General features: G+C 44.3%; 1 protein-coding gene across 1 annotated transcript in view; it reads left to right on the forward strand.

Moving 5' to 3' along the window:
* The window catches only part of atrn (attractin), a 346,003-nt gene that overhangs the window by 110,027 nt on the left and 212,509 nt on the right, over positions 1-23,467 (forward strand). The window contains exons 5-8 of the mRNA XM_055642697.1: positions 1,874-2,079; positions 9,137-9,299; positions 13,197-13,287; positions 13,959-14,202. Coding sequence (XP_055498672.1) covers positions 1,874-2,079; positions 9,137-9,299; positions 13,197-13,287; positions 13,959-14,202 — 704 coding nt within the window. The remainder of the gene's footprint in view (positions 1-1,873; positions 2,080-9,136; positions 9,300-13,196; positions 13,288-13,958; positions 14,203-23,467) is intronic.

Genomic DNA, 23,467 nt, shown 5'->3' on the forward strand with positions numbered 1-23,467 from the left:
CCCCCCCTCCCCCTCCCTCTCCCTCTCCGGAAATATGCGCACCCAGGAATTTGAGGTTTTTGACTTTCTCCAGATATAAACAGGATTGTGGGTCCTCATCCTTCCCCTTCCAAAGTCCACAATCAGTTCCTTAGTTTTACTGGTGTTGAGAGCCAGGTTGTTGTGCTGGCACCATTTGGTCAATCGGTCAATCTCACTTCTATACTCTGACTCATCACCATCTGTAATTCGTCTAACAACAGTGGTGTCGTCGGCGAACTTGATGATGGAGTTCGCACTATGTCCGGCTACACAATCATGGGTATAGAATGAGTAAAGCAGGGGGCTGAGCACACAGCCTTGAGGTGCTCCCATGCTGATTGTGCTGATTGTTACTGAGGATAAAGCGTTTCTGCCAATTCAAACAGACTGTGGTCTATGGATGAGGATGTCGAGGATCCAATTGCAGAGAGATACGCAGAGACCCAGTTCCGTGAGCTTGGTAACCAGCTTGGAGGGATGATGGTATTCAGCTTTATTTGTTCGGGCGTCTGAAACTATCTCCAACCTGACTTCAGGAGCTGTCCATTGCTTTTCTACTCGTATTGAAAAGGAATCATGTGCACCATCTGTTCTATATTGTTCCCCTGCAGGGAGAAAGATCTTGTGTTTGTCTGTTCAGACATTCCTCTGCAGCCATTTCTGGGCTGCACTATTGTGAACAGGGATGGATGCTGTAACATAACTGAAACGAGTGTCTAAACCTTAATATTTAACAGTCCCACATTTAAATTACTGCTTTTCCATTGGTCTTTGATTTGTATGTTGTGGATTGTACTTTTGTAGGTTGAGAACGGATTGTTTTTATGGAGGCAGTTCATTAACACAAAATGCTGTAATTGCTTTTTAGAGTCAGAGAGCCCTACAGCGTGGAAACGGGCCCATTGGCCCAACGTGTCCCATCTACATTAGCCCCCCTGCCTGTCTTTGGCCCATATCCTTCTAAACCTATCCTTTCCATGTACCTGTCTAAATGTTTCTTAAATGTTGCGATCGTACCAGCTTCAACTACCATCTCAGGCTGCTCATTCCATATACCAACTACCCTTTGTGTAAAAAAAAAAGTTACCCCTCAGATTCCTATTAAATGTTTTTCCCCTCACCTTAAACTTATTTTTCCCCTCACCTTAAACTTATGTGAGGGGGCAAGATTTAATAGGAACCTGAGGGTATAAAGGCAAGGTGCGTTTTTGATAGGCAGATGATTTTTAGCTGTGGTCTTTGTCAACCTTAAAAACTCCATCACCTGTATCCATCTATTACCTACTTGTCCTGCCCCTCCTCTCTTCTAGCTTTCTTCCCCCCTCCCCACTCCTCTCTCAATCAGTCTGAAGAAGGGTCCTGATCGGAAACGTCACCATGTTCTCCAGAGATGCTGTCTGACTCGCTGAGTTACTCCAGCACTTTGTCTTTTTTTGCATCAAGTGCATCCGATTGAATGGTTTTTAAGATCATCAAGGATTCATTTAAACAGTGCAAAGGAAGAGAAACTTTCCAACAAAAGTTTCCGAGAGATGATGTATTAATTACAAGGAATTGGTAATTTAAACTTTTAATTTATATGTATTTTTGTTTCTCTGTTGCTATTTAAGTAGTCGTTAGCTAACTCAGCAAAAGCTCAGTGTGAAACCGGTGAATCCTATTCCTCATTTCATACTGCCTCTTCAAGTCAATTAGTTGACCCTTTGACCTGTTGGTTGGCACACACAGTTGATGGATGGAGCTTTTCAAGATAATTAATATCAGAATGTTAACACTGAGGTGTTGATGAGTTACTGTATTTTTCATTTGCAATTGCAGTGTTTCATTTACTCTCCTTCTTTACTTTAAACAGCATCAACTCTTGCCCAAACAACTGTTCAGGGCATGGAGAATGTGTGGAAGGCACTGACAATAACACTGTCCAATGTCTGTGTGGAGAAAACTGGAAAGGAGAGTCGTGTGATATACCTTACTGCGTGGACAATTGTGGCTTTCCACTCCGCGGTGAATGTGACTTGAACGATACCAAAGCTTGTCTGTGTAAAGATGGCTGGCGAGGTGAGTTGTTGTGCAAATCCCCCTTGCCACACCGACACAATTAGTCCTTGAGTTCCATTGAGGATGGTGGCTTTTGCTTGGATATGAACCTGTTTGACCCACCGATTCTGAACTGGCTCAATCAAAGAAAAGTCCTATTAATTCCATTCTCCCAGTCTTTCCCAATAATTCAACAACTTTTTCTCTTTTGTATCTGAATTATAACCATATAACCATATAACAATTACAGCACGGAAACAGGCCATCTCGGCCCTTCTAGTCCGTGCCGAACACTTATTTTCCCCTAGTCCCATCTACCTGCACTCAGACCATAACCCTCCATTCCTTTCCCGTCCATATAACTATCCAATTTATTTTTAAATGATAATATCGAACCTGCCTCCACCACCTTCACTGGAAGCTCATTCCACACAGCCACCACTCTCTGAGTAAAGAAGTTCCCCCTCATGTTACCCCTAAACATCTGTCCCTTAATTCTCAAGTCATGTCCTCTTGTTTGAATCTTCCCTACTATCAATGGGAAAAGCTTATCCACGTCAACTCTGTCTATCCCTCTCATCATTTAAAAGACCTCTATCAAGTCCCCCCTTAACCTTCTGCGCTCCAAAGAATAAAGACCTAACTTGTTCAACCTTTCTCTGTAGCTTAGTTGCTGAAACCCAGGCAACATTCTAGTAAATCTCCTCTGTACTCTCTCTATTTTGTTGACATCCTTCCTATAATTAGGCGACCAAAATTGTACACCATACTCCAGAACTGGCCTCACCAATGCCTTGTACAATTTTATACTCAATGCTCTGATTTATAAAGGCCAGTATACCAAAAGCTTTCTTTACCACCCTATCTACGTCAGATTCCACCTTCAGGGAACTGTGCACAGTTATGCCCAGGTCCCTCTGTTCAACTGCACTCCTCAATTCACTACCATTTACCATGTACGTCCTATTTTGATTTGTCCTGCCAAGATGTAGCACCTCACACTTATCAGCATTAAACTCCATCTGCCATCTTTCAGCCCACTCTTCCAACTGGCATAAATCTCTCTGTAGACTTTGAAAATCTACTTCATTATCTACAACACCACTTATCTTAGTATCATCTGCATACTTACTAATCCAATTTACCACACCATCATCCAGATCATTGATGTACATGACAAACACCAGTGGACCCAACACAGATCCTTGTGGCACCCCACTAGTCACTGGCCTCCAACCTGACAAACAACCATCCACCATTACTCTCTGGCATCTCCCATTCAGCCACTGTTGAATCCATCTTGCTACTCCACCATTAATACCCAACAATTCAACCTTCTTAACCAACCTTCCATGAGGAACCTTGTCAAAGGCCTTACTGAAGTCCATATATACAACATCCACTGCTTTACCCTCATCAATTTCCCGAGTAACCTCTTCAAAAAATTCAAGAAGATTAGTCAAACATGACCTTCCAGGCACAAATCCATGTTGACTGTTCCTAATCAGACTCTGTTTATCCAGATGCTTATATATATTATCTCTAAGTATCCTTTCCATTAATTTTCCCACCACTGACGTCAAACTAACAGGTCTATAATTGCTAGGTTTACTCTTAGAACCCTTTTTAAACAATGGAACAACATGCGCAGTACGCCAATCCTCCGGTACTATTCCCGTTTCTAATGACATTTGAAATATTTCTGTCATAGCCCCTGCTATTTCTACACTAACTTAACTCAATGTCCTAGGGAATATCCTGTCCGGACCTGGAGACTTATCCACTTTTATATTTCTCAAAAGTGTCAGCACTTCCTCTTCTTTGAATCTCATAGTTTCCATAGCTACTCTACTTGTTTCCCTTACCTCACATAATTCAATATCCTTCTCCTTGGTGAATACCGAAGAAAATAAATTGTTCAATATCTCCCCCATCTCTTTTGGCTCTGCAGATAGCTGTCCACTCTGACTCTCTAATGGACCAATTATATCCCTCGTTATCCTTTTGCTATTAATATAGCTGTAGAAACCCTTTGGATTTACTTTCACCTTACTTGCCTCGTATCTTATTTTAGCTTTTCCAATTTCTTTCTTAAGATTCTTTTTACATTCTTTATACTCCTCAAGCACCTCATTTACTCCATGCTGCCTATAATTATTGTAGATCTCTCTTTTTCCGAACCAAATGTCCAATTTCCCTTGAAAACCATGGTTCTTTGCAATTTTTTACTATTTCCTTTCAACCGAACAGGGACATAAAGATTCTGTACTCTTAAAATGTCACCTTTAAATGTCCTCCATTTCTCTTCCACATCTTTCCCATAAAACAAAATGTCCCAATTCACTACTTTTAAATCATTTTGCATCTCCTCAAAGTTAGCCTTTCTCCAATCAAAAATCTCAACCCTAGGTCCAGTTCTGACCCTCTCCATAATTATATTGAAACTAATGGTATTGTGATCACTGGACCCGAAGTGCCCCCCAACACATACCTCCGCCACCTGACCTGTCTCATTTCCTAAAAGGAGATCCTGCACTGCCCCTTCTATGTACTTCTATGTATTGCTGCAAAATACTATTATAGCTACTTCTATGTATTGCTGCAAAAAACTATCCTGCACACATTTTACAAACTCCAAACCATCCAGCCCATTTACAGAATGTGTTTCCCAGCCTGTGTGGAAAATTGAAATCTCCCACAATCACTACCTTGTGCTTACTACTAATATCTATAATACACCCCTATAAGTGTTTCTACCCCTTTCCCATTTCCTAGTTCCACCCAAATAGCCTCCCTAGATGAGCCCTCTAATCTATCCTGCCAAAGCACTGCCATAATATCTTCCCTGACAAGCAATGCAACACCTCCACCTCTTGCCCCTCCAATTCTATCACACCTGAAGCAACGAAATCCTGAAATATTTAGTTTCCAATCACAGCCCTCCTGCAACCATGTTTCACTGATCGCCACAACATCATACTTCCAGGTATCAATCCGGGCTCTAAGCTCATCCACCTTTCTTGCTTTAATGCTCCTAGCAATAAAATATGCACATTTAAGAAACCCACCCCCTCTTATTCTCTGTTTATTGTCTTTTTCTTCTCTCTCCCCTACATTTTGGGTCCGAGTGCTACCCTTCTCTGCCTCCTGCCTCACACACTGACTGCTAGCTTTCCCTATTTGAGTCCCTCCCCCCAACCGTTCTAGTTTAAAGTCTCCCAATTAAATACATTCATTGAGTTATACAGCATGGAAACAGGCTCATCAGCCCAACTTGCCCACACTGACCAACATGTTCTATCTACACTAGTCCCTCCTGCCTGCATTTGGCCCATATCCCTCAAACCCTATCCTCTCCATTTACCTGTCTAAATGTTTCTTAAACGCTGCAATAGTCCCTGCCTCAACTGCCTCCCCCGGCAGCTCGTTCCAAATACCCACCGCCCTTTGTGTTTAAAAAAAAAAAAAGTTAACCCTCAGGTTCCTATTAAATCTTTCCCCTCTTATATAAACATAGACACATATAAATTAGGTGCAGGAGTAGGCCATTCAGCCCTTCGAGCCTGCAACGCCATTCAATATGATCATGGTTGATCATCCAACTCAGTATCCCGTACCTGCCTTCTCTCCATACACCCTGATCCCTTTAGCCACAAGGGCCACATCTAACTCCCTCTTAAATATAGCAAGTGAACTGGCCTCAACTACCTTCTATGGCAGAGAATTCCAGAGATTCACCACTCTCTGTGTGAAAAATGTTTTCCTCATCTCGGTCCTAAAAGATTTCCCCCTTATCCTTAAACTGTGACCCCTTGTTCTGGAACTCATCTTAAACTTATTGCCTCTGGTTCTTAATTCCCCTACACTGGGCAAGAGATTTTGTGCGATTACGTGATCTATTCCTCTCACGATTTTGCACACCTCAATAAGACCCCCCTCATCCTCGTATGCTCCAAGGAATAGAGTCCTAGCCTGCTCAACATCTCGCTATAGCTCAGGCCCTCGAGTCCTGGGAACATCCTTGTAAATCTTCTCTGCACGCTTTCCAGCTTGACAACATATTTCCTATAACAAAACTGAATGACCATACACTAAATGTGGCTTCACCAACGTATTATATGTAACTGCAATATAAACCCGCAGTTACTATATTTAATCCTCTCACCGAAGAATGGCAAAGTGCCAAAAGCCTTTTTAACCACCCTATCTACCTGCGACGCCACTTTCAAGGAAGTGATGTTGAATCTGTTTAGTGTGCATTGAATGCATTCCGGGTTCTAACTACCTTTACCACCAACATACTTATGTTTATATTAGTTATTGTTCCTGTGACAGTCATTTTAAATCGCCACTTACTTGCTATTAGTACTTCAACTGCTATAAACTTTCATTGTAAAGTTTTCTTTATTGACTTTGACTAAATCCTCCATGATCTAAAATGCCACCATCAAGATTAGATTCCTGATTAGTACAGGTGCCAGGGGTTATGTGGAAAAGGCGAGGTGGCCAAAAATGACGGCCGTAGGTGGCGGCGTTCTCTCGGAAATCGCAGCACAGATCGCCAAAACCGGTCAAGAACAGACTTTTAGTAATATTGATAGATGTGTACATAAACACGACAAAATTTAATTAGGAGTGGATACTTGGAATGAAAAGTGAAATCTCTACCTAAATGGAAAAAATCTGGGCGTTTCTGCATCTGACGTTGGCGTGGCAACGAATCAAAGGCTGGCAACCACAAGTCAGGCAGAAAGCCAGCAGCCAGCCGGCAGCCACATACTTTTATAAGATAGATAGATAGATAGATAGATAGATAGATAGATAGATAGATAGATAGATAGATAGATAGATAGATAGATAGATAGATAGATAGATAGATAGATAGATAGATAGATAGATAGATAGATAGATAGATAGATAGATAGATAGATAGATAGATAGATAGATAGATAGAAAGATAGATAGATAGATAGATAGATAGATAGATAGATAGATAGATAGATAGATAGATAGATAGATAGATAGATAGATAGATAGAGAGATAGATAGATAGATAGATAGATAGATAGATAGATAGATAGATAGATAGATAGATAGATAGAGATAGATAGATAGATAGATAGATAGATAGATAGATAGATAGATAGATAGATAGATAGATAGATAGATAGATAGATAGATAGATAGATAGATAGATAGATAGATAGATAGATAGATAGATAGATAGATAGATAGATAGATAGATAGATAGATAGATAGATAGATAGATAGATAGATAGATACTGAACTTCTTCTTTTTATATTGTTTACAAAGTACAGGTGCACAACCTTTTATCCGAAATTCCGGAAACCGAAAAGCTCCGAAAATCGGACATTGTCGGTCCTGGAAAAAAGGGAGGGTATATTGCCCGGGAGAGTACGAATCCCTAGACCTAGTACAGTGAGCGTCCACCGAGGGTCGCCCGGAGATGTTCCGCAGTCACCTCTCCGGGTGACCCTCGGTGGATGCTCACTGAACTAGGTCTAGGGATTCACAAAAATGCTGGAGAAACTCCGCGGGTGCAGCAGCATCTATGGAGCGAAGGAAATATGTGACGCTTCTGGCCGAAACCCTTCCTCAGACTGCCCTATCAGTCCCCCCTATCAGTCTGAGGAAGGGTTTCGGCAAAGGGAGGGGAGAGAAGGGAAAAGAGGGAGGAAGGATCTGCCGGACATGCTGTGTGTGTGTGTGTTTGTTTGGCGGAGTCTGAGGGGAGAAGGAAAGAAGGGAGAGAAGAAGGGAGGGAGGGAAGGAGTCCGAGGTTTGTAAACGTTGCTGCAACCCCCGGCCCGGCCCTCCGTGTATTGTTCACCGCGTCTTCCTGGAGAGAGGGAGGAGGGCGGGAGCCGGGGCTGTGTGCGTGTGTGTGTGTGTGTGTTTGTTTGGCGGAGTCTGAGGGGAGAAACGCCGGCACTAAGAGCGAGCGAACGCGCGGACAGAACGGACAAAAGCAACGATCATAGGTCGGAATAGGTGACCAAAGATCTTTGTAGGTGACATTTCGGGTCGAGACCCCTCTTCTGACTGACTCAGGGGAAAGAGGAGCAAGAGCTATGGACGGTACTAAGGACAAGTGAATGGAAGATATGCCGATATCTCCCGTTCCCCTTTCCCTTGACTATCAGTCTGAAGAAGGGTCTCGACCCGAAATGTCTACCAACGCCGCTCTATGAACGTTGCTTTCGTCCGTCTGTCCACGCTTTCGCTCGCTCTTGGTGCCGGCGCTTCTCCCCTCATGGCAGCTATTGAAAAAGTCGACCCGGAATATCACCTATTTCCTCCTATTATCACGTATTCCTCATCAGAGATGCAGCCTGATCCGCTGATTTACTCCAGCCTTTTGTGTCTGTCTTCAGTTTAATCAGCATCTGCAGTATTTGCCGTTTAAAAAGTACAAGGCATGTGCCGTTTAAAAAGGAAGTGATAAAAAACATTTAAAAACACCTAAACTGTTCCCCCGCAACGCTGCGAGAGGCATAACTGGTCGGGGTTACTGAAATGACGGAGGTTACGCTCTGGTGCGGACTACGCGTCAGTTGATTGTATTTCGCAGGAGTGGACCATCTTGCCGCTATAAGATCTTTGCTCCAATTGATTTGATTACTCTAGCGCGGGGGCCCCCTTAGGCGCGGGGGCCCAATTGGGAGAAATAAGTCCTATCGGCTGAAGGCTGGCCCTGACCGGGTAACTGCGGGATCGAGGCGCAAACTCGCAACCTTGCGGCCACGAGCCGAGCACTCTACCACTGAGCCACATGTTAAAATCTACGCTAAAAACCTTCCGTTCGGAAAACCGAAAAATCCCAAAATCCGAGAAGTGTCTGGTCCCAAGGCTTTCGGATAAAAGGTTGTGCACCTGTACTATGTTTACATATTCTGTGCTGCTGCCAGTAAGAATTTGATTGTTCTATCTGGGACACATGACAATAGCACCCTCTTGATTCTTTTATATTGAAATTTGTGTGCATCTTTAGTTAACTATCGCCATGCATTCTGTAAAATAATGTCGAAAGTGAGAAATATGTTTTGTGCCTTGCAGGTCCTGACTGCTCACTTCGAGCGAATCAACCATTTTGGGAATGGGATGAGTATGAGGTGCCCATGCTGGGCCGGGCTTCCCACAAGACAGTTGTCAGTGACAATGTCATGTGGGTTATTGGAGGTTACGTGTTCAATTACTCCGAGTACCAGATGGTTGCAGCGTAAGTAGAGCAAATCCATGCTTAGCTGGAATGAATTACTTCATAGCAATGGAGTAAACCTTTGAAAATATTTCCGCCTTTGTTCTGCCTGCCATTGTTTTCATGCAAACATATCGAGTAAATTCAAGGCTGTTTCCTTAACTTGTATTCTAAATATAGTAATGTTCTCCTGGAAGTTAATCACGCCTACAGAGTCTGCCACAGCTTTTCTTGTCCCGTGTTATTGTTTTGTTCGCAGTAATGACTGAGCAGATAGGATTATTTTGTGTAGAAACAATTTGTTTCTACGAGCTCCAGAAAGTCCCCTGGTTATTTCAGCAGTAGGTTTCTGAGCAAAACAATGGGCCCAATCTTTGTGATAGGGTTCCTGTTGGCAGTCCTCCAATGTAGGTAGAAGCAGGGAACTGCAGATGCTGGTTTACGAAGGAAGACTCATGTGCTGGAGTAGCTCCGTGGGTCAGACAGCATCTCTAGAAAACACGGGTAGGTCGATTTTCCGATCGGGCCACTTCCTCAGACCCATTGACGACCTTTCTCCCGTCTCCAAAACAGTGGCGCAGCGGTAGAGTTGCTGCCTACAGCGCCAGTGACCCAGGTTCGATCCTGACTACAGGTGCTGTCTAGATGGAGGTTGTACATTCTCCCTGTGGGTTTCCTCTGGGTGCTCCGGTTTCCTCCCACCATCCAAAGACGTACAGGTTTGTAGGTTAATTGGCTTCGGTAAATTGTAAATTGTCCCTCGTGTATAGCATAGTGCGTGGGTGAGCGCTGGTCAACACACACGGTAGGCTGAAGGGCCTGTTTCAATGCTGTGTCTTTCTAAACTCTTAACGTACCCTTTCATCATGACACCCCTCCCCCGTTGGCCTTCTACCCTCTCTGTTATCTGAAGATGGGTCCAGGCCTGAAATGTCACCTCTTCATGGTCTCCTGAGATGCTGCCAGACCCTCTGAGTTACTGCGGCACTTTTTAGCAATTCTCCTATGCATGTATCTGTCCAGACGTAAGGGCCTTTTCTCAGTGTTCAAGGTTGAAGATCCTTTATCAGGTTATTTAATAGGCTTTAAATATTTGAGATATTTAAGGACTGTTAAAGTAGAAGTAAACTTTCAATGTTAAATAATGCAAGAATGTTTAAAAACATCAAAGGAAATGAAAATAATTCAAAAGTACTATGTTATCTTCACTATTAGTACTTGATTCATAACTGTGAAATTCCCATTGACGTACTGGTGCCAGGGACATGTTTATGCAATATCAACAGGAAGTGAATGTGCAAGTCCTGGAAGCCAGCCCAATCACACAAAATAAAACATCTCAAAATTCAGAGGGACTTCTTGAACGGAAGTAGTTTCTGGGTGACGAGACGCTTTTAGTTCCTGCCTTCCAGTTAGTAATTGCTTGTTGGGCTCTTCTATTCGCGTTTCTGTTCTATTCCCAAGCTTAGTGTTGAGGAATTTGGGATGAGTGGGCACCACATATCCCTGGAATTGACACATCTTTAAGGGCAGCATAGAGGCGTAGCGGAAGAGTTGCTGCATTACAGCGCCAGAGATCCGGGTTTGATCCTGACTACAGGTGCTGTCTGAACGGAGTTTGCACGTTCCCCCTGTGACTGCTTGGGTTTTCCCCAGGTGCTCCGGTTTCCTCCCATATTCCAAAGACGTGCAGGTTTGTTGGTTAATTGTCTTCTGCAAATTTTCCCCAGTGTGTAGGATAGACAGTTAATGGGTGACACACTGGTCGACATAGACTCGGTGGGCCAAAGGGCCTGTTTCCACACAGTATCTCTGAACTAAACTCAACTAAATTAAACTTAATGGTGAAACTCAGAGTTGAGTTTGAGTTTAGTTCATTGTCAGGTGTACCAAGGTACAGTGAAAAGCTTGTTGCTTTGGAAAACATAGGCTAGCTAATCTGGGGCGCGGCCCGGAGCGGGCTGCCCGGAGCGGCCCGGAGCGGAGACTGCGGGACCCGGAGCTGGGGCGGCGGCCCGGAGCTGGGGCAGTGGCCCGGAGCGGAGACTGCGGGACCCGGAGCTGGGGCGGCGGCCCGGAGCTGGGGCGGCGGACTGGAGCGGAGACTGCAGGACCCGGAGCTGGGGCAGCGGCCCGGAGCGGAGACCGGAGCTGGGGCGGCGGCCTGGAGCTGGGGCGGCTGTCCGGAGCTGATGCTGAGGCGGGCCCTCTCTTAGCGCAGACGGTGCGGTTTCGGCTTTCGACGGCGGCGACATCACCACGGAGGTCCGCTGGACTGGAGAGCGGAATCTCCGGCCTGGATCGATCGCCTCAGCGCAGAGGGAGAACAAGGAGGGAAGAGACGGAGACTAAGACTTTGCCTCCATCACAGTGAGGATGTGCTTGGTGAACTCACTGTGGTGGATGTTTAATTTGTGTTTATTGTATGTTTTGTTTTTATTGGTTCTGTGTATGACTGCAGGCAACATAATTTTGTTCAGACCGAAAGGTCTGAATGACAATAAAGGAATCTAATTCTAAAAAAAGTTTTCTCCTAAATGCTATTTTAGCAACAACATTGCATTCCAATTCTGAATGTTCTGAATTCTGAATTCTTCTGGAAATATCTATGTTGTAAATTTTGGTAATTTAGCTAATGCAGCCTGTAAATGGCTTTGACAATAGTAAATACATTGGATACCTGCAACAATATATGTTTTGTTCATTTCCACTGTGTCTTCCTGATATAAGTTTTTCTCTGGTAAAACATCTGCAAGTTCCGTGTGCTGAAATCCAGACAGTGCCCCCTGCTGGCTCTGCAGTACTTCTGTTTGACTTGTGAAATATTATTATTTGGAAAGGGCTTGTATAGGGTGCCGAGGAGATTATACCACAATGTTGCCAGGATTAGGGGATGATAGCGACAGAGACAGGTTGGACAGATTTGTATTATTTTTTCTAGAATGCCAAAAGTTGTGGGGAGAGTAGTGTACAAAATATTGAGATGTTTAGATAGGGTAGATAATCAGAACCTTTTTCCCAGGATGGAAAAATCAAATACTAGTGGGCGTAACTTTAAGGTGAGAGGGGCAAAGTTTTAAAAAGATGTGTGGGGCATTTTATTTTACACACAGAGGGATGATTGCCGTTACTGGGAGTGGTGGTTAAGGCAAATGTGAATGTGGCATTTAGGAGACTTTTGGATAGGCATAAGGATATACAGGGAATGGAGAGATACAGATGATTAAATCAGTGGTTATCTTTAAGACATAGATAGATTGACAGTTGTCAGAGGTTATGGGGAGAACACAGGAGAATGGGGTAAGGAGGGAGAGAAAGATCAGCCATGATTGAATGGCTCAATTCTACTGCTATTACTTGTGACTTTATGATCTATGTAGGTAGATAAGGAATTCTAATGTGAATTCTCTGCCACAATGGGAAATAGAGGGAATTATCTGCCACAGAAGGTAGTTGAGGCCAGTTCATTGGCTATATTTAAGATGTGGCCCTTGTGGCTAAAGGGATCAGGGGGTATGGAGAGAAGGCAGGTACAGGATACTGAGTTGGATGATCAGCCATGATCATATTGAATGGTGGTGCAGGCTCGAATGTTTTCTATGTTTCTACGTTTCTATGATCTTGGCATCTTGTTTGACACAAACATTGTGGGCTGAAGAGCCTGTTCTTGTGCTGTGCTGTTCTATGTTCTATTATCACGATGTGTTGGAACAAGTGTTGCTGCATATTATTTCATTTTGCACTTTGCGGGTAGAATGACAAAGCTTCACATTGAAACACCAGTACCCCGTTCCCGTTCCCCTTCCTGTCTTCCTTTTTCTGTTCCAGATCTTTAAACATTTGATATTGAAAATTATATTGTAAGTTATGTCTTTTAGCAGCAGCAATGACTGACTTTACTTTATTTGTTGTCCACAGTTATGACTTAAGAGAACTGAAATGGCAGAAGTTGAAGAAATCAGCAGACCAAGTTGTTGGGCGATATGGCCATTCTGTGGCTCTGTATAAGGTAATATTTTTTAACTCAGAGCACTGATTCATAGCATTCTTTTAGTTACATAGCTTGACAATAGACAATAGGTGCAGGGGCAGTAGTTGATCGGGTCATCAACTAGTTTGTGTAGTTTGGGAAAGATTTAATAGGAACCTGTGGTGTAACTTTTTTACACAAAGGCTGGTGGGTGTTTGGAATAATCTGCCAGAAGAGGGAATTGAGGCAGGTACTATCGCAACTTTCAAGAAACATTTAGGCAGGTACATGAATAGGACGGGTTTAGCGGGATATGGGGCAAACACAGGCAGGTGGGACTCGTGTAGATCACGTGATAGGAGCAGAATTAGGCCAGTTGGCCCTTCGTCCACTCCGCTATTCAATCATAGCTGATCTATCTCTCCCTCCTAACCTCATTCTCCTGCCTCCTCCCTATAACCCTGCATGTAGATGGGACATAAAAAGCTGGTGTAACTCAGCGGGACAGGCAGCATCTCTGGAGAGAAGGAATGGGTGACGTTTCTGGTCGAGACCCGTCTTTTAGATGGGACATGTTGGGCAGTGTAGGCCAGTTGGGTCAAAGGGCCTGTTTCCATGCTGTATGACTACATAAACTCTGACGGTTGTGAATATTGGATATTTATGCGCATAACTCTTACCAATACATGTCTTCTATTTTTAATTTTAAGGATAAAATTTACATGTACGGAGGGAAAATTGACTCGACGGGAAATATCACCAACCAGCTGTGGGTGTTCCACATTCAGAATCAGTCATGGGTGCCGCTGACTCCGAAGGCAAAGCAGCAGTATGCAGTGGTGGGCCACTCTGCACATGTAGTGCGGATGAACGATGGCAGTGTTGTGATGTTGGTCATCTTTGGCTACTGCCCGCTTTACGGATATGTCAGCAAGATACAAGCATATAATCTTGGTGAGTATTGGCATGATGGTTCAGTTTAGTTTATTGTCATGTGTACCGAGGCACAGTGAAAAGCTTTAGTTGCATGCTATCCAGTCAGCAGAAAGACAACGCATGATTACAATCGAGCCATTTACTGCATAGATACATGATAAACAACAAGATAGATATGTTCCCATTTGAGCTAGTTGAAAACAGACTGATGTGCTTTGAATTAATTTTTAACAATCTTCGCTAATTACTTGGCCATTTAGTGCAGTGTACATTTGAATAAACTGTTCTTTCAATTATTCTGCACATAATCGGGTGGCACAGTGCCGCAGCGGTAGAGTTGCTGTCGTGCAGCGTCAGAGACCTGGGTTCGATCCTGACTACGGTGCTGTCTTAAAGGGGCTGTCCCACTTGGGTGACTTAATTGGCGAGTTTAGAAGAGTTTAGGAGAGTTTGAAAAAAATGACATGTAGAATACCTCCTTCGACTATGTTCAAGACTAGCTTCGACTAGCTACGACTAACTTTGGGAAAATTGGACACCGAATAGTGGAGAGTGAAGATGACCTCCTTCAATCTCCTTCAACCTCCCTTCAACCTCCCTACGACTGTGATGAAGACTATCTACGACTACCTTCGACTACACCTCGATTATCTACGACTAACATGCCGACCTACTACGACTAAACCTACAAGTAAAAAAAGTATTGATTTTTTCCATGGCGACCTTTTTTACTCGCGGGCGTTTTTTAACATATTGAAAAAACCGCCGCAACCTAACTGAGGCCTCGAGTACGCGGGAACCACTCTCGAGCATGAAGGAGATTTACGAAGACCTCCTACGACCTCGTGTCGACCATGGTGCGAGTATGAGTCGAGGGCAAACTCGCCAGAACTCACGGATTAGATCGCCCAAGTGGGACAGGCCCTTAAGGAGTTTTATGTTCTCCCTCTGTCCGGGTGCTCTGGTTCCTCCCTTATTCCAAAGATGTACAGGTTTGTAGGTTAATTGGCTTTGATTAAATTGTAAATGGTCCCTAGTGTGTGTAGGATGGTGCTTGTGTACGGGGACCGCTGGTCAGCCCAGACTCAATAGACAATAGGTGCAGGAGTAGGCAATTCGGCCTTTCGAGCCAGCACCGCCATTCACTGTGATTGTGGCTGATCATCCACAATCAGTACCCCGTTCCTGCCTTCTCCACATATCCCCTGACTCCGCTATCTTTAAGTGCCCTATCTAGCTTACAGTCCAGATGAGAGGGCCTGTACATCCCGCTGCCCGCAGCGGCGACTACGGAAGCTTATGACCCCGACCATGGGGAAACAATGGAGGAGGACTGACTGTACTTTGTGTCTTCCACCACAGTGAAGAATGCTGTGGTGGATGTTTGTGTTAAATTTTATTGTGTATTGTGTGTTCTTTTTTGATTGTACCGCTGCTGGCAAATTCATTTCACTGCACTTTATTGTGTATGTGATGAATAAAACTTATTGATTAATTGATCGATTGATAGCTCTCTCTTGAAAATATCCAGAGAACCGGCCTCCACTGCCCTCTGAGGCAGAGAATTTCACAAACTCACAACTCTCTGTGTGAAAAAGGTTTTCCTCATCACCGTTCTAAATGGCTTACTGCTTATTCTTAAAGTATGTCCTTTGGTTCTGGAGTCCCCCAGCATTGGGAACATGTTTCCTGCCTCTAGCGTGTCCAAACCCTTAATAATCTTACATGTTTCATTAAGACTTCCTCTCATCCTTCTAAATTCCAGAGTATGCAAGCCCTGCCTTCTATCAACATATGACAGTCCTGCCATCCCGGGAATTAACCTTTTGAACCTATGCTGCACTCCCTCAATAGAAAGAATGTCCTTCCTCAAATTTGGAGACTAAAACTGCACACAATACTCCAGATGTGGTCTCACTGGGGTTCTGTACAACTGCAGAAGGACCTCTTTGCTCAGATACTCGACTATTTTGTTATGAAGGCCAACAAGCCATTTGCTTTCTTCACTCTCTGCTCTACTTACATTCAGTGACTGATACACAAAGACCGTACTGCTGTAGATTTGGGAGGAGCAACAGCAGCAACAGATTAGCTAGAGATACCACTGATTGGCTCTAGCCCAAGTGTGAGGAGAGGGGTGAAAACAGTTGAAAACTGAGGAATTGGCTGTGTAAATTGGTAAATAGGCAATTTATCAGTCAATTTAAGCAGGACAGCTCTTTGCGAGCGGCAGTGAGTGAGCGGCCTAGTGAGGGAAGTGCCCTGTGAGAAAAGTGTGAGTCTTTGGCTCGAGAGTCTTCGGAGAGGAGACCACCCAATACGCTTGAGAGGCTAAGGATTCTGGGAGAGGCAAAGAGGTTTGCCACGCACTGCAAGGGAGCAGTGGGCCAGACAGGAAGAGCGGACGGAATTACCACTAGACAGCCAACCCAGTAGGTAATTTACGGCTGGGGTGAGTACTTTCCCATTTATAGGAGGTAGGATTATATAAATAAGGGGTGTATCAATACAGTAGGGGATTCTTAAATAGGACCAGTTAATTACCTATATAAGATGGGCGGTCAGGAGATGTGCCAATACTGCGAGATGTGGGAATTTGTCGACACCATTGATGTAGAAGATCCCTACAGCTGCAGTAAGTGTTTGAGGCTAGAGGAACTCCAGCTCCGCATTGATGAGCTGGAGACCCAACTTCATACGCTGCGGTACATCAGGGAGGGGGAGTATTACCTGGATGTTTTGTGCCAGGGGATGGTCACACCGACCAGTTTAACTAATTCAGTAGGCAGTGAGCAAGGAAAGGAAGGTGTGGCCATAAGCGAGGCAGGTAGGGGGAACCAGGAGGAGATGCGGCAGGAGCCACAGCCCTTGTCCCTGACGAGCATGACCGAGGCTCTTACTCAATGTAAGGACGGGATCAGGGGCTGTGGGAGGGATGAGCAACCTGGCTGCAGCACCGTGGATCAGGAGGCCATTCAAGAGGGGGGAGTTAGAAGAAATACCGTAGTGATAGGGGATAGTATTATTCGGGGGGTAGATAGGGTTCTCTGCGGCCAGCAGAACATGTCCCGAAGGCTGTGTTGCCTACCCGGTGCTAGGGTTAAGGATATCTCTGCGATGCTGGAGAGAAATTTGCAGTGGGAGGGGGAGGATCCAGTGGTCGTGGTCCATGTGGGGACCAATGACATAGGAAGGACGAGGAAGGAGGATCTGCTGAAGGAGTTTGAGCAGTTAGGGAATAAATTAAAAAGCAGAACCTCGAGGGTACTGATCTCCGGATTGCTACCTGAGCCACGGGCCAAATCGGCGAGGATACGTAAAATTAAGAAGCTAAATGCGTGGCTCAAAGACTGGTGTGGGAATAATGGGTTTGGTTTCTTGGGCCACTGGCACCAGTACTGGGACAGGGGGGATCTGTTCTGTAAGGACGGACTTCACCTGAACGGTGCTGGGACTGGGGTCCTGGCAAATCATATAACTAGGGCAGTAGAGAGGTCTTTAAACTAAGTAGCGGGGGGGAGGTATCAAGGGGGGTAATAACGGCAGGGGTAGAGGAAATAGAGCAGGGTATCAGTGGGGAAGCGGAAAGTCAAAATGTGACAGGAGACAGAATGTGTGAAGATAAAGCTTTAGATGTAAAAGGGGCAAAAACGGAAAGGAAGGGTAGTAAAAATCATCTGAAAGTGCTTTATCTAAATGCACGGAGTATTCGTAATAAGATAAATGAATTAACGGTGCAATTAAGTATATATAGTTATGATATCGTGGCCATTACGGAGACATGGCTGCAAGGGGATCAGGACTGGGAGTTAAATATAGAGGGGTACTCGACAATTAGGAAAGATAGACAGGAAAGAAAGGGAGGAGGGGTGGCCCTTTTAATAAGGGAGGGAATAACGGCAATAGAGAGGAAGGATATTGCGTTGAAGGATCAGGATAGTGAAACAGCTTGGGTACAGATAGAGAATAATAAGGGGGAAAAAACACTAGTGGGTGTAATTTATAGACCTCCAAATAGCTGTGACGCTGTTAGTCAGTCAGAACATAAATCTGCAAATAGTTGACGCATGTAAAAAGGGAACTGCTGTAATCATGGGGGACTTCAATTTTCATATTAATTGGGCAAACCAAACTGGGCAGGGTAGACTAGAGGAAGAGTTTATAGAAAGTATTAGAGACGGGTTCCTAGAACAGTATGTCACAGAACCGACAAGGGGGGAGGCAATCTTGGATCTGGTCCTGTGTAATGAAGCAGGATTAATTAAAAATGTCATAGTTAGGGACTCGTTGGGAACAAGTGACCACAATATGGTCGAATTCCATATTCAAATAGAAGGGGAGCAGGTTGAAACTCAGGCTAGGGTGCTTAGTCTAAATAAGGGGGATTATGAAGGTATGAGGACTGAGCTGATCAAAGTTGACTGGGATAGCAGACTCAAGAATAAGACGGTACATGAGCAGTGGTGTACGTTTAAGGGGTATACTGTATAACCTTCAAGAAAAATTTATTCCTATGAAGAAAAAAAGGGGTAAGGGTAAGAACAGTCAGCCATGGCTCAGTAAAACTATAAAGGATAGTATTCGGCTGAAGGCAAGGGCATATAAGGTAGCCAGAGATAGTGGGAGGGTAGAGGATTGGGAAGCATTTAAAGGTCAGCAAAAAATAACTAAGAGATTAATTAAGACGGGGAAAATAGACTATGAAAGGAATTTAGCGAACAACATAAAAACTAATAGTAAGAGGTTCTATAGCTATATACAAAGAGAAAGGGTGGCTAAGGTGAACGTTGGTCCATTGGAGGGTGAGACTGGAGAGTTGTTGGTGTGGAACATGGAAATGGCAAAAGCATTAAACGAGTATTTTGTATCAGTCTTCACCATAGAAGAAACAAAAAATACTCCAACGCTGGATAAACAGGGGGCGGTAGGAATGGAGGAGCTAAATACTATTAAGATCACCAAGGAGGTGGTATTAGGGAAATTAATGAGACTGAAGGAGGATAAATCCCCTGGGCCTGATGGATTACATCCAAGGGTCTTGAGGGAGATAGCGGTGGGGATTGTGGATGCATTGGTGATAATTTTCCAAAACTCCCTGGAGGCAGGAACGGTCCCAGTGGATTGGAAAATGGCCAATGTAACACCTATATTTAAAAAAAGGAAGTAAACAGAAGGCGGGTAACTATAGACCGGTTAGTCTAACATCGGTGGTGGGTAAAATGTTAGAGACAATTATTAAAGAAACACTAACGGGGCACTTGGATAAACATGACTTCATCGGACAGAACCAACATGGTTTTGTGAAGGGGAAGTCCTGTTTAACGAATCTGCTCGAATTCTTTGAGGAAGTAACAACCCGGGTGGATAAAGGGGAACCGGTGGATGTGGTATACTTGGACTTCCAAAAGGCTTTTGACAAGGTGCCACATAAGAGACTATTGCTAAAAATAAAAAATTATGGGATTGGGGGTAATATATTAGCATGGGTAGAGGATTGGCTAACAAATAGGAAGCAGAGAGTGGGGATAAATGGTTCATACTCGGGATGGCAACCGGTAACTAGCGGGGTTCCGCAGGGGTCGGTGCTGGGACCCCAGTTGTTCACAATTTATATCAAGGATTTGGAGGAGGGAACCAAGTGTAATATATCAAAATTTGCGGACGATACAAAAATGGGAGGAAAAGTAGGGGATGAGGAGGATAGGAAGAGTCTGCAAAAGGATATAGATAAGCTAGGTGAGTGGGCAACAACTTGGCAGATGAAATTTAATACTAATAAATGTGAAGTCATTCACTTTGGGAAAAAAAATGATAGGGCAAGTTATTTTCTAAATGAGGAGGAGCTGCGTTGTAATGCAACGCAAAGGGATCTAGGGGTATTAGTACATGAATCACTGAAAGTTAGTATGCAGGTGCAGCAAGCAATCAGGAAGGCCAATGGAGTTTTGGCCTTTATTGCTAGGGGGATTGAGTATAAAAACACGGAGGTCTTGCTGCAGCTGTACACAGTATTAGTGAGACCACATTTGGAATACTGTGTACAGTTCTGGGGTCCATACTTAAGAAAGGATGTACTAGCCCTGGAGGCAGTGCAGCGAAGGTTTACAAGATTAATTCCTGCAATGAGGGGATTGACATATGAGGAAAGGTTAAGTAGGCTGGAACTCTACTCTTTGGAGTTTAGAAGATTGAGAGGCGATCTCATTGAAACATATAAGATCGTGAGGGGCCTTGATCGGGTGGATGCACCGAGGATGTTCCCAATGATCGGGGAAACTAGAACTAGGGGACATAGTTGCAGAATAAGGGGGGGCTCTTTTAAAACTGAGATGAGGAAGAACTTCTTCACCCAGAGGGTGGTTAATTTATGGAATTCACTGCCCCAGGGAGCAGTGGAAGCAGAAACTTTAAATATATTTAAGACTAAAATAGATGGTTTTTTAGCTGCCAAGGGGATAAGGGGCTACGGGGAGAGGGCAGGGATATGGACCTAGGTATGGTTAGTATAGTAAGACCTGAGTGATCTCCTGGACAATGTCGATCGCCTAGATTGGGGTCGGAGAGGAATTTCCCGGATTTTTTTTCCCGAATTGGACCTGGGTTTTTATCCGGTTTTTTGCCTCCCCCAGGAGATCACGAGGTTCTTGGGGTGGAGAGGGGTGATAGCGGTATAAAGGGGAGGGTAGTGTCTTGTGTTCTGTGTCTTGTGTCTACTGTTTGTGGGTAAGTGTGTCTGTTTAGTGTTCAGCCATGAGCGAATGGCGGTGCGGGCTCGATGGACCTGGTGGTCTGCTCTCGCACCTACTTTCTATGTTTCTATGTTTCTATGACCCCCAGATCTTGTTGTACTTCCCCTTTTCCCTACTTGACACCATTCAGATAATAATCTGCCTTCCTGTTTTTGCCACCAAAGTGGATAACCTCACATTTATCCACATTAAACTGCATCTGCCATGCATCTGCTCACTCACCCAACCTGTCCAAGTTACCCTGCATCCTCATAGCATCCTCCTCACAGTTCATACTACCACCCAGCTTTGTGTCATCTGCAAATTTGCTAATGTTACGTTTAATCCCTTCATCTAAATCAATAACGTATATTGTAAATAGAATCATTAGTGTATATTGTAAAAGCATTAATAATGTATATTGTAAAGACTCAGTTGGCTGAAGGGCCTATTTCCACGCTGTATCTCTAAACTAAACACAAACTGGCAAACGTAATCATCAGCTTGGCTGACATGTTCAAGAAGGATCTGCAGATATGGAAGGTAGACAAAATTGCTGGAGAAACCTAGCGGGTACAGCAGCATCTATGGCTTCCTGCCCCCCGCCCCTAACCCTGCATCAGTCTGTAGAATGGTTTTGGCCCGCATTGTTGCTTATTTCCTTCGCTCCATAGATGCTGCTGTACCCGCTTGGATAGGTTGGATGAAGATAATTGATTCATGAATGTCAGTCACTTTAAGATTATACAAGCCTGTTTTTATTTGATAATAACTCCTCTGTAACTATGGGGAAAGGAGAGTAATGAATTGGCAAGAAGTTGATCAAGTTTTCTCGTGAACTGGGGGGGGGGAAAGCTGCATCTGATCGCGAGAAAGAACATATGAACTTCGCAACAATCAGAATTGGCAGAAAGAGAGGCCTTTTAAAACCTTGCTTCTGGAAAAGAAATGGAAAACTATCGGCACCATCTACAACTGTAGATCATAAAGAATTGGCAGAAATCAGATTGGCCTTTTAGAAAACCTTGCTTCTGGCAAGCAAGATGTCCTGAAATTGACCAAAACTATCGGCACCAAGATCTATGAAAGGATGCAGATCTCAGATGATTTAGGCCAGATTGAAAGATGGCAGGCATTCTGAGAAATGTTGCACACCTTGGCAGGACAAATCAAAATGTACATGTAAATGGTAGGAAATTGATCAGTTGAACAGAGGGATCTGGTATAAGTTAGTGAAGGTGGAATCATATAGATAGGGTGGTAAAGAAAGCTTTTGGTATGCACCGCACAGAAATAGGCCCTCTCCCAACTTGCCCATGGCAAGCAAGATGCCCTGGTCTATACTACTAAGGGACAGAAGTTTAGGGGTATATCCCTATGGAAGTGGTGGAGGCCTTGGTATCCTTTTGAGAAAACCTTTGCCTATTTGTTCACATAGGGCCATGGCCTGTTTCCGTGCTGTAATTGTTATATGGTTATATGGTTATCCATGCACCCGTCCAAATGTCTTTTAAATGTTGTATAGCACTGGCCTCAACTACCTCCTCTGGCAGGCAGCTTATTCCAAATACCCATCACCCTCTGTGTGAAAGGATAGTGTTCAGTGAAATCTGCTGTTCGATATTGAGTAACAAAATCTGTTGGGCGATATGTGGATGACAACATAAGTTAATACAAGGTCACCCAGGGATTTTTCTCTGTACAGAGACAAATGGTGAGCAGCGAACCAACAACAAATTGACCCGTTTCAGCGTGACATGAAGCTTTCATGTGGTTCCTTGTCATCCGCGCATTGTTTGACCTTGTTTCACGTCTCACAATGCTGTAGTTCACAACTGCTCAGTAATGATGTATTGATTCATGGAAAGGTTTTAGTTTTTTTACCTAGAGATACTGCGTAGAACATGGCTACGGTAGAAACAGGCGCCTCGGCTCACCGATTCCACGCTGACCAGCGATCCCCATACACAAGCACTATCCTACATACATTAGGGACCATTTACAATTTTCAACCAAAGCCAAATTAACCTGCAAACCTATACGTATTTGGAACGTGGGAGGAAACCGGAGCACCCAGTGAAAACCCACACGGTCACGGGGAGAATGTACAAACTCCGTGCAGACAGCACCCGTAGTCAGGATCAAACCCAGGTCTCGCAGACTCTACCGCTGCCCCACTGTGACACCACAAAATGGTTTATTTTTACCTTCTCAAACGTTTTGACTTCATACTCTGTACGTGAAGACGCTCTGCATAGACTATAGCTCTGCATTCAATACAGTCATCCCCACCAAACTCACCACCAAACTCCACCAGCTAGGCCTCAGCTCGCCGATATGCGATTGGATCCTGAACCTTCTGACGGAGCGACCGCAGGCAGTGAGACTGGGCCCTGCACCTGTCCTCCACTATTACCCTGAGCACCGGCACACCACAGGGCTGTGTACTAAGCCCCATGCTCCACTCCCTCTTCATTCACGACTGTGTTCCTGCATTCGACATCAACACCATCGTGAAGTTTGCAGATGACACAACAGTGATTGGGCTGATCACC

The sequence above is a fragment of the Leucoraja erinacea genome, chromosome 1 (assembly GCF_028641065.1).
Source record: "Leucoraja erinacea ecotype New England chromosome 1, Leri_hhj_1, whole genome shotgun sequence".
NCBI lineage: Eukaryota > Metazoa > Chordata > Chondrichthyes > Rajiformes > Rajidae > Leucoraja > Leucoraja erinaceus.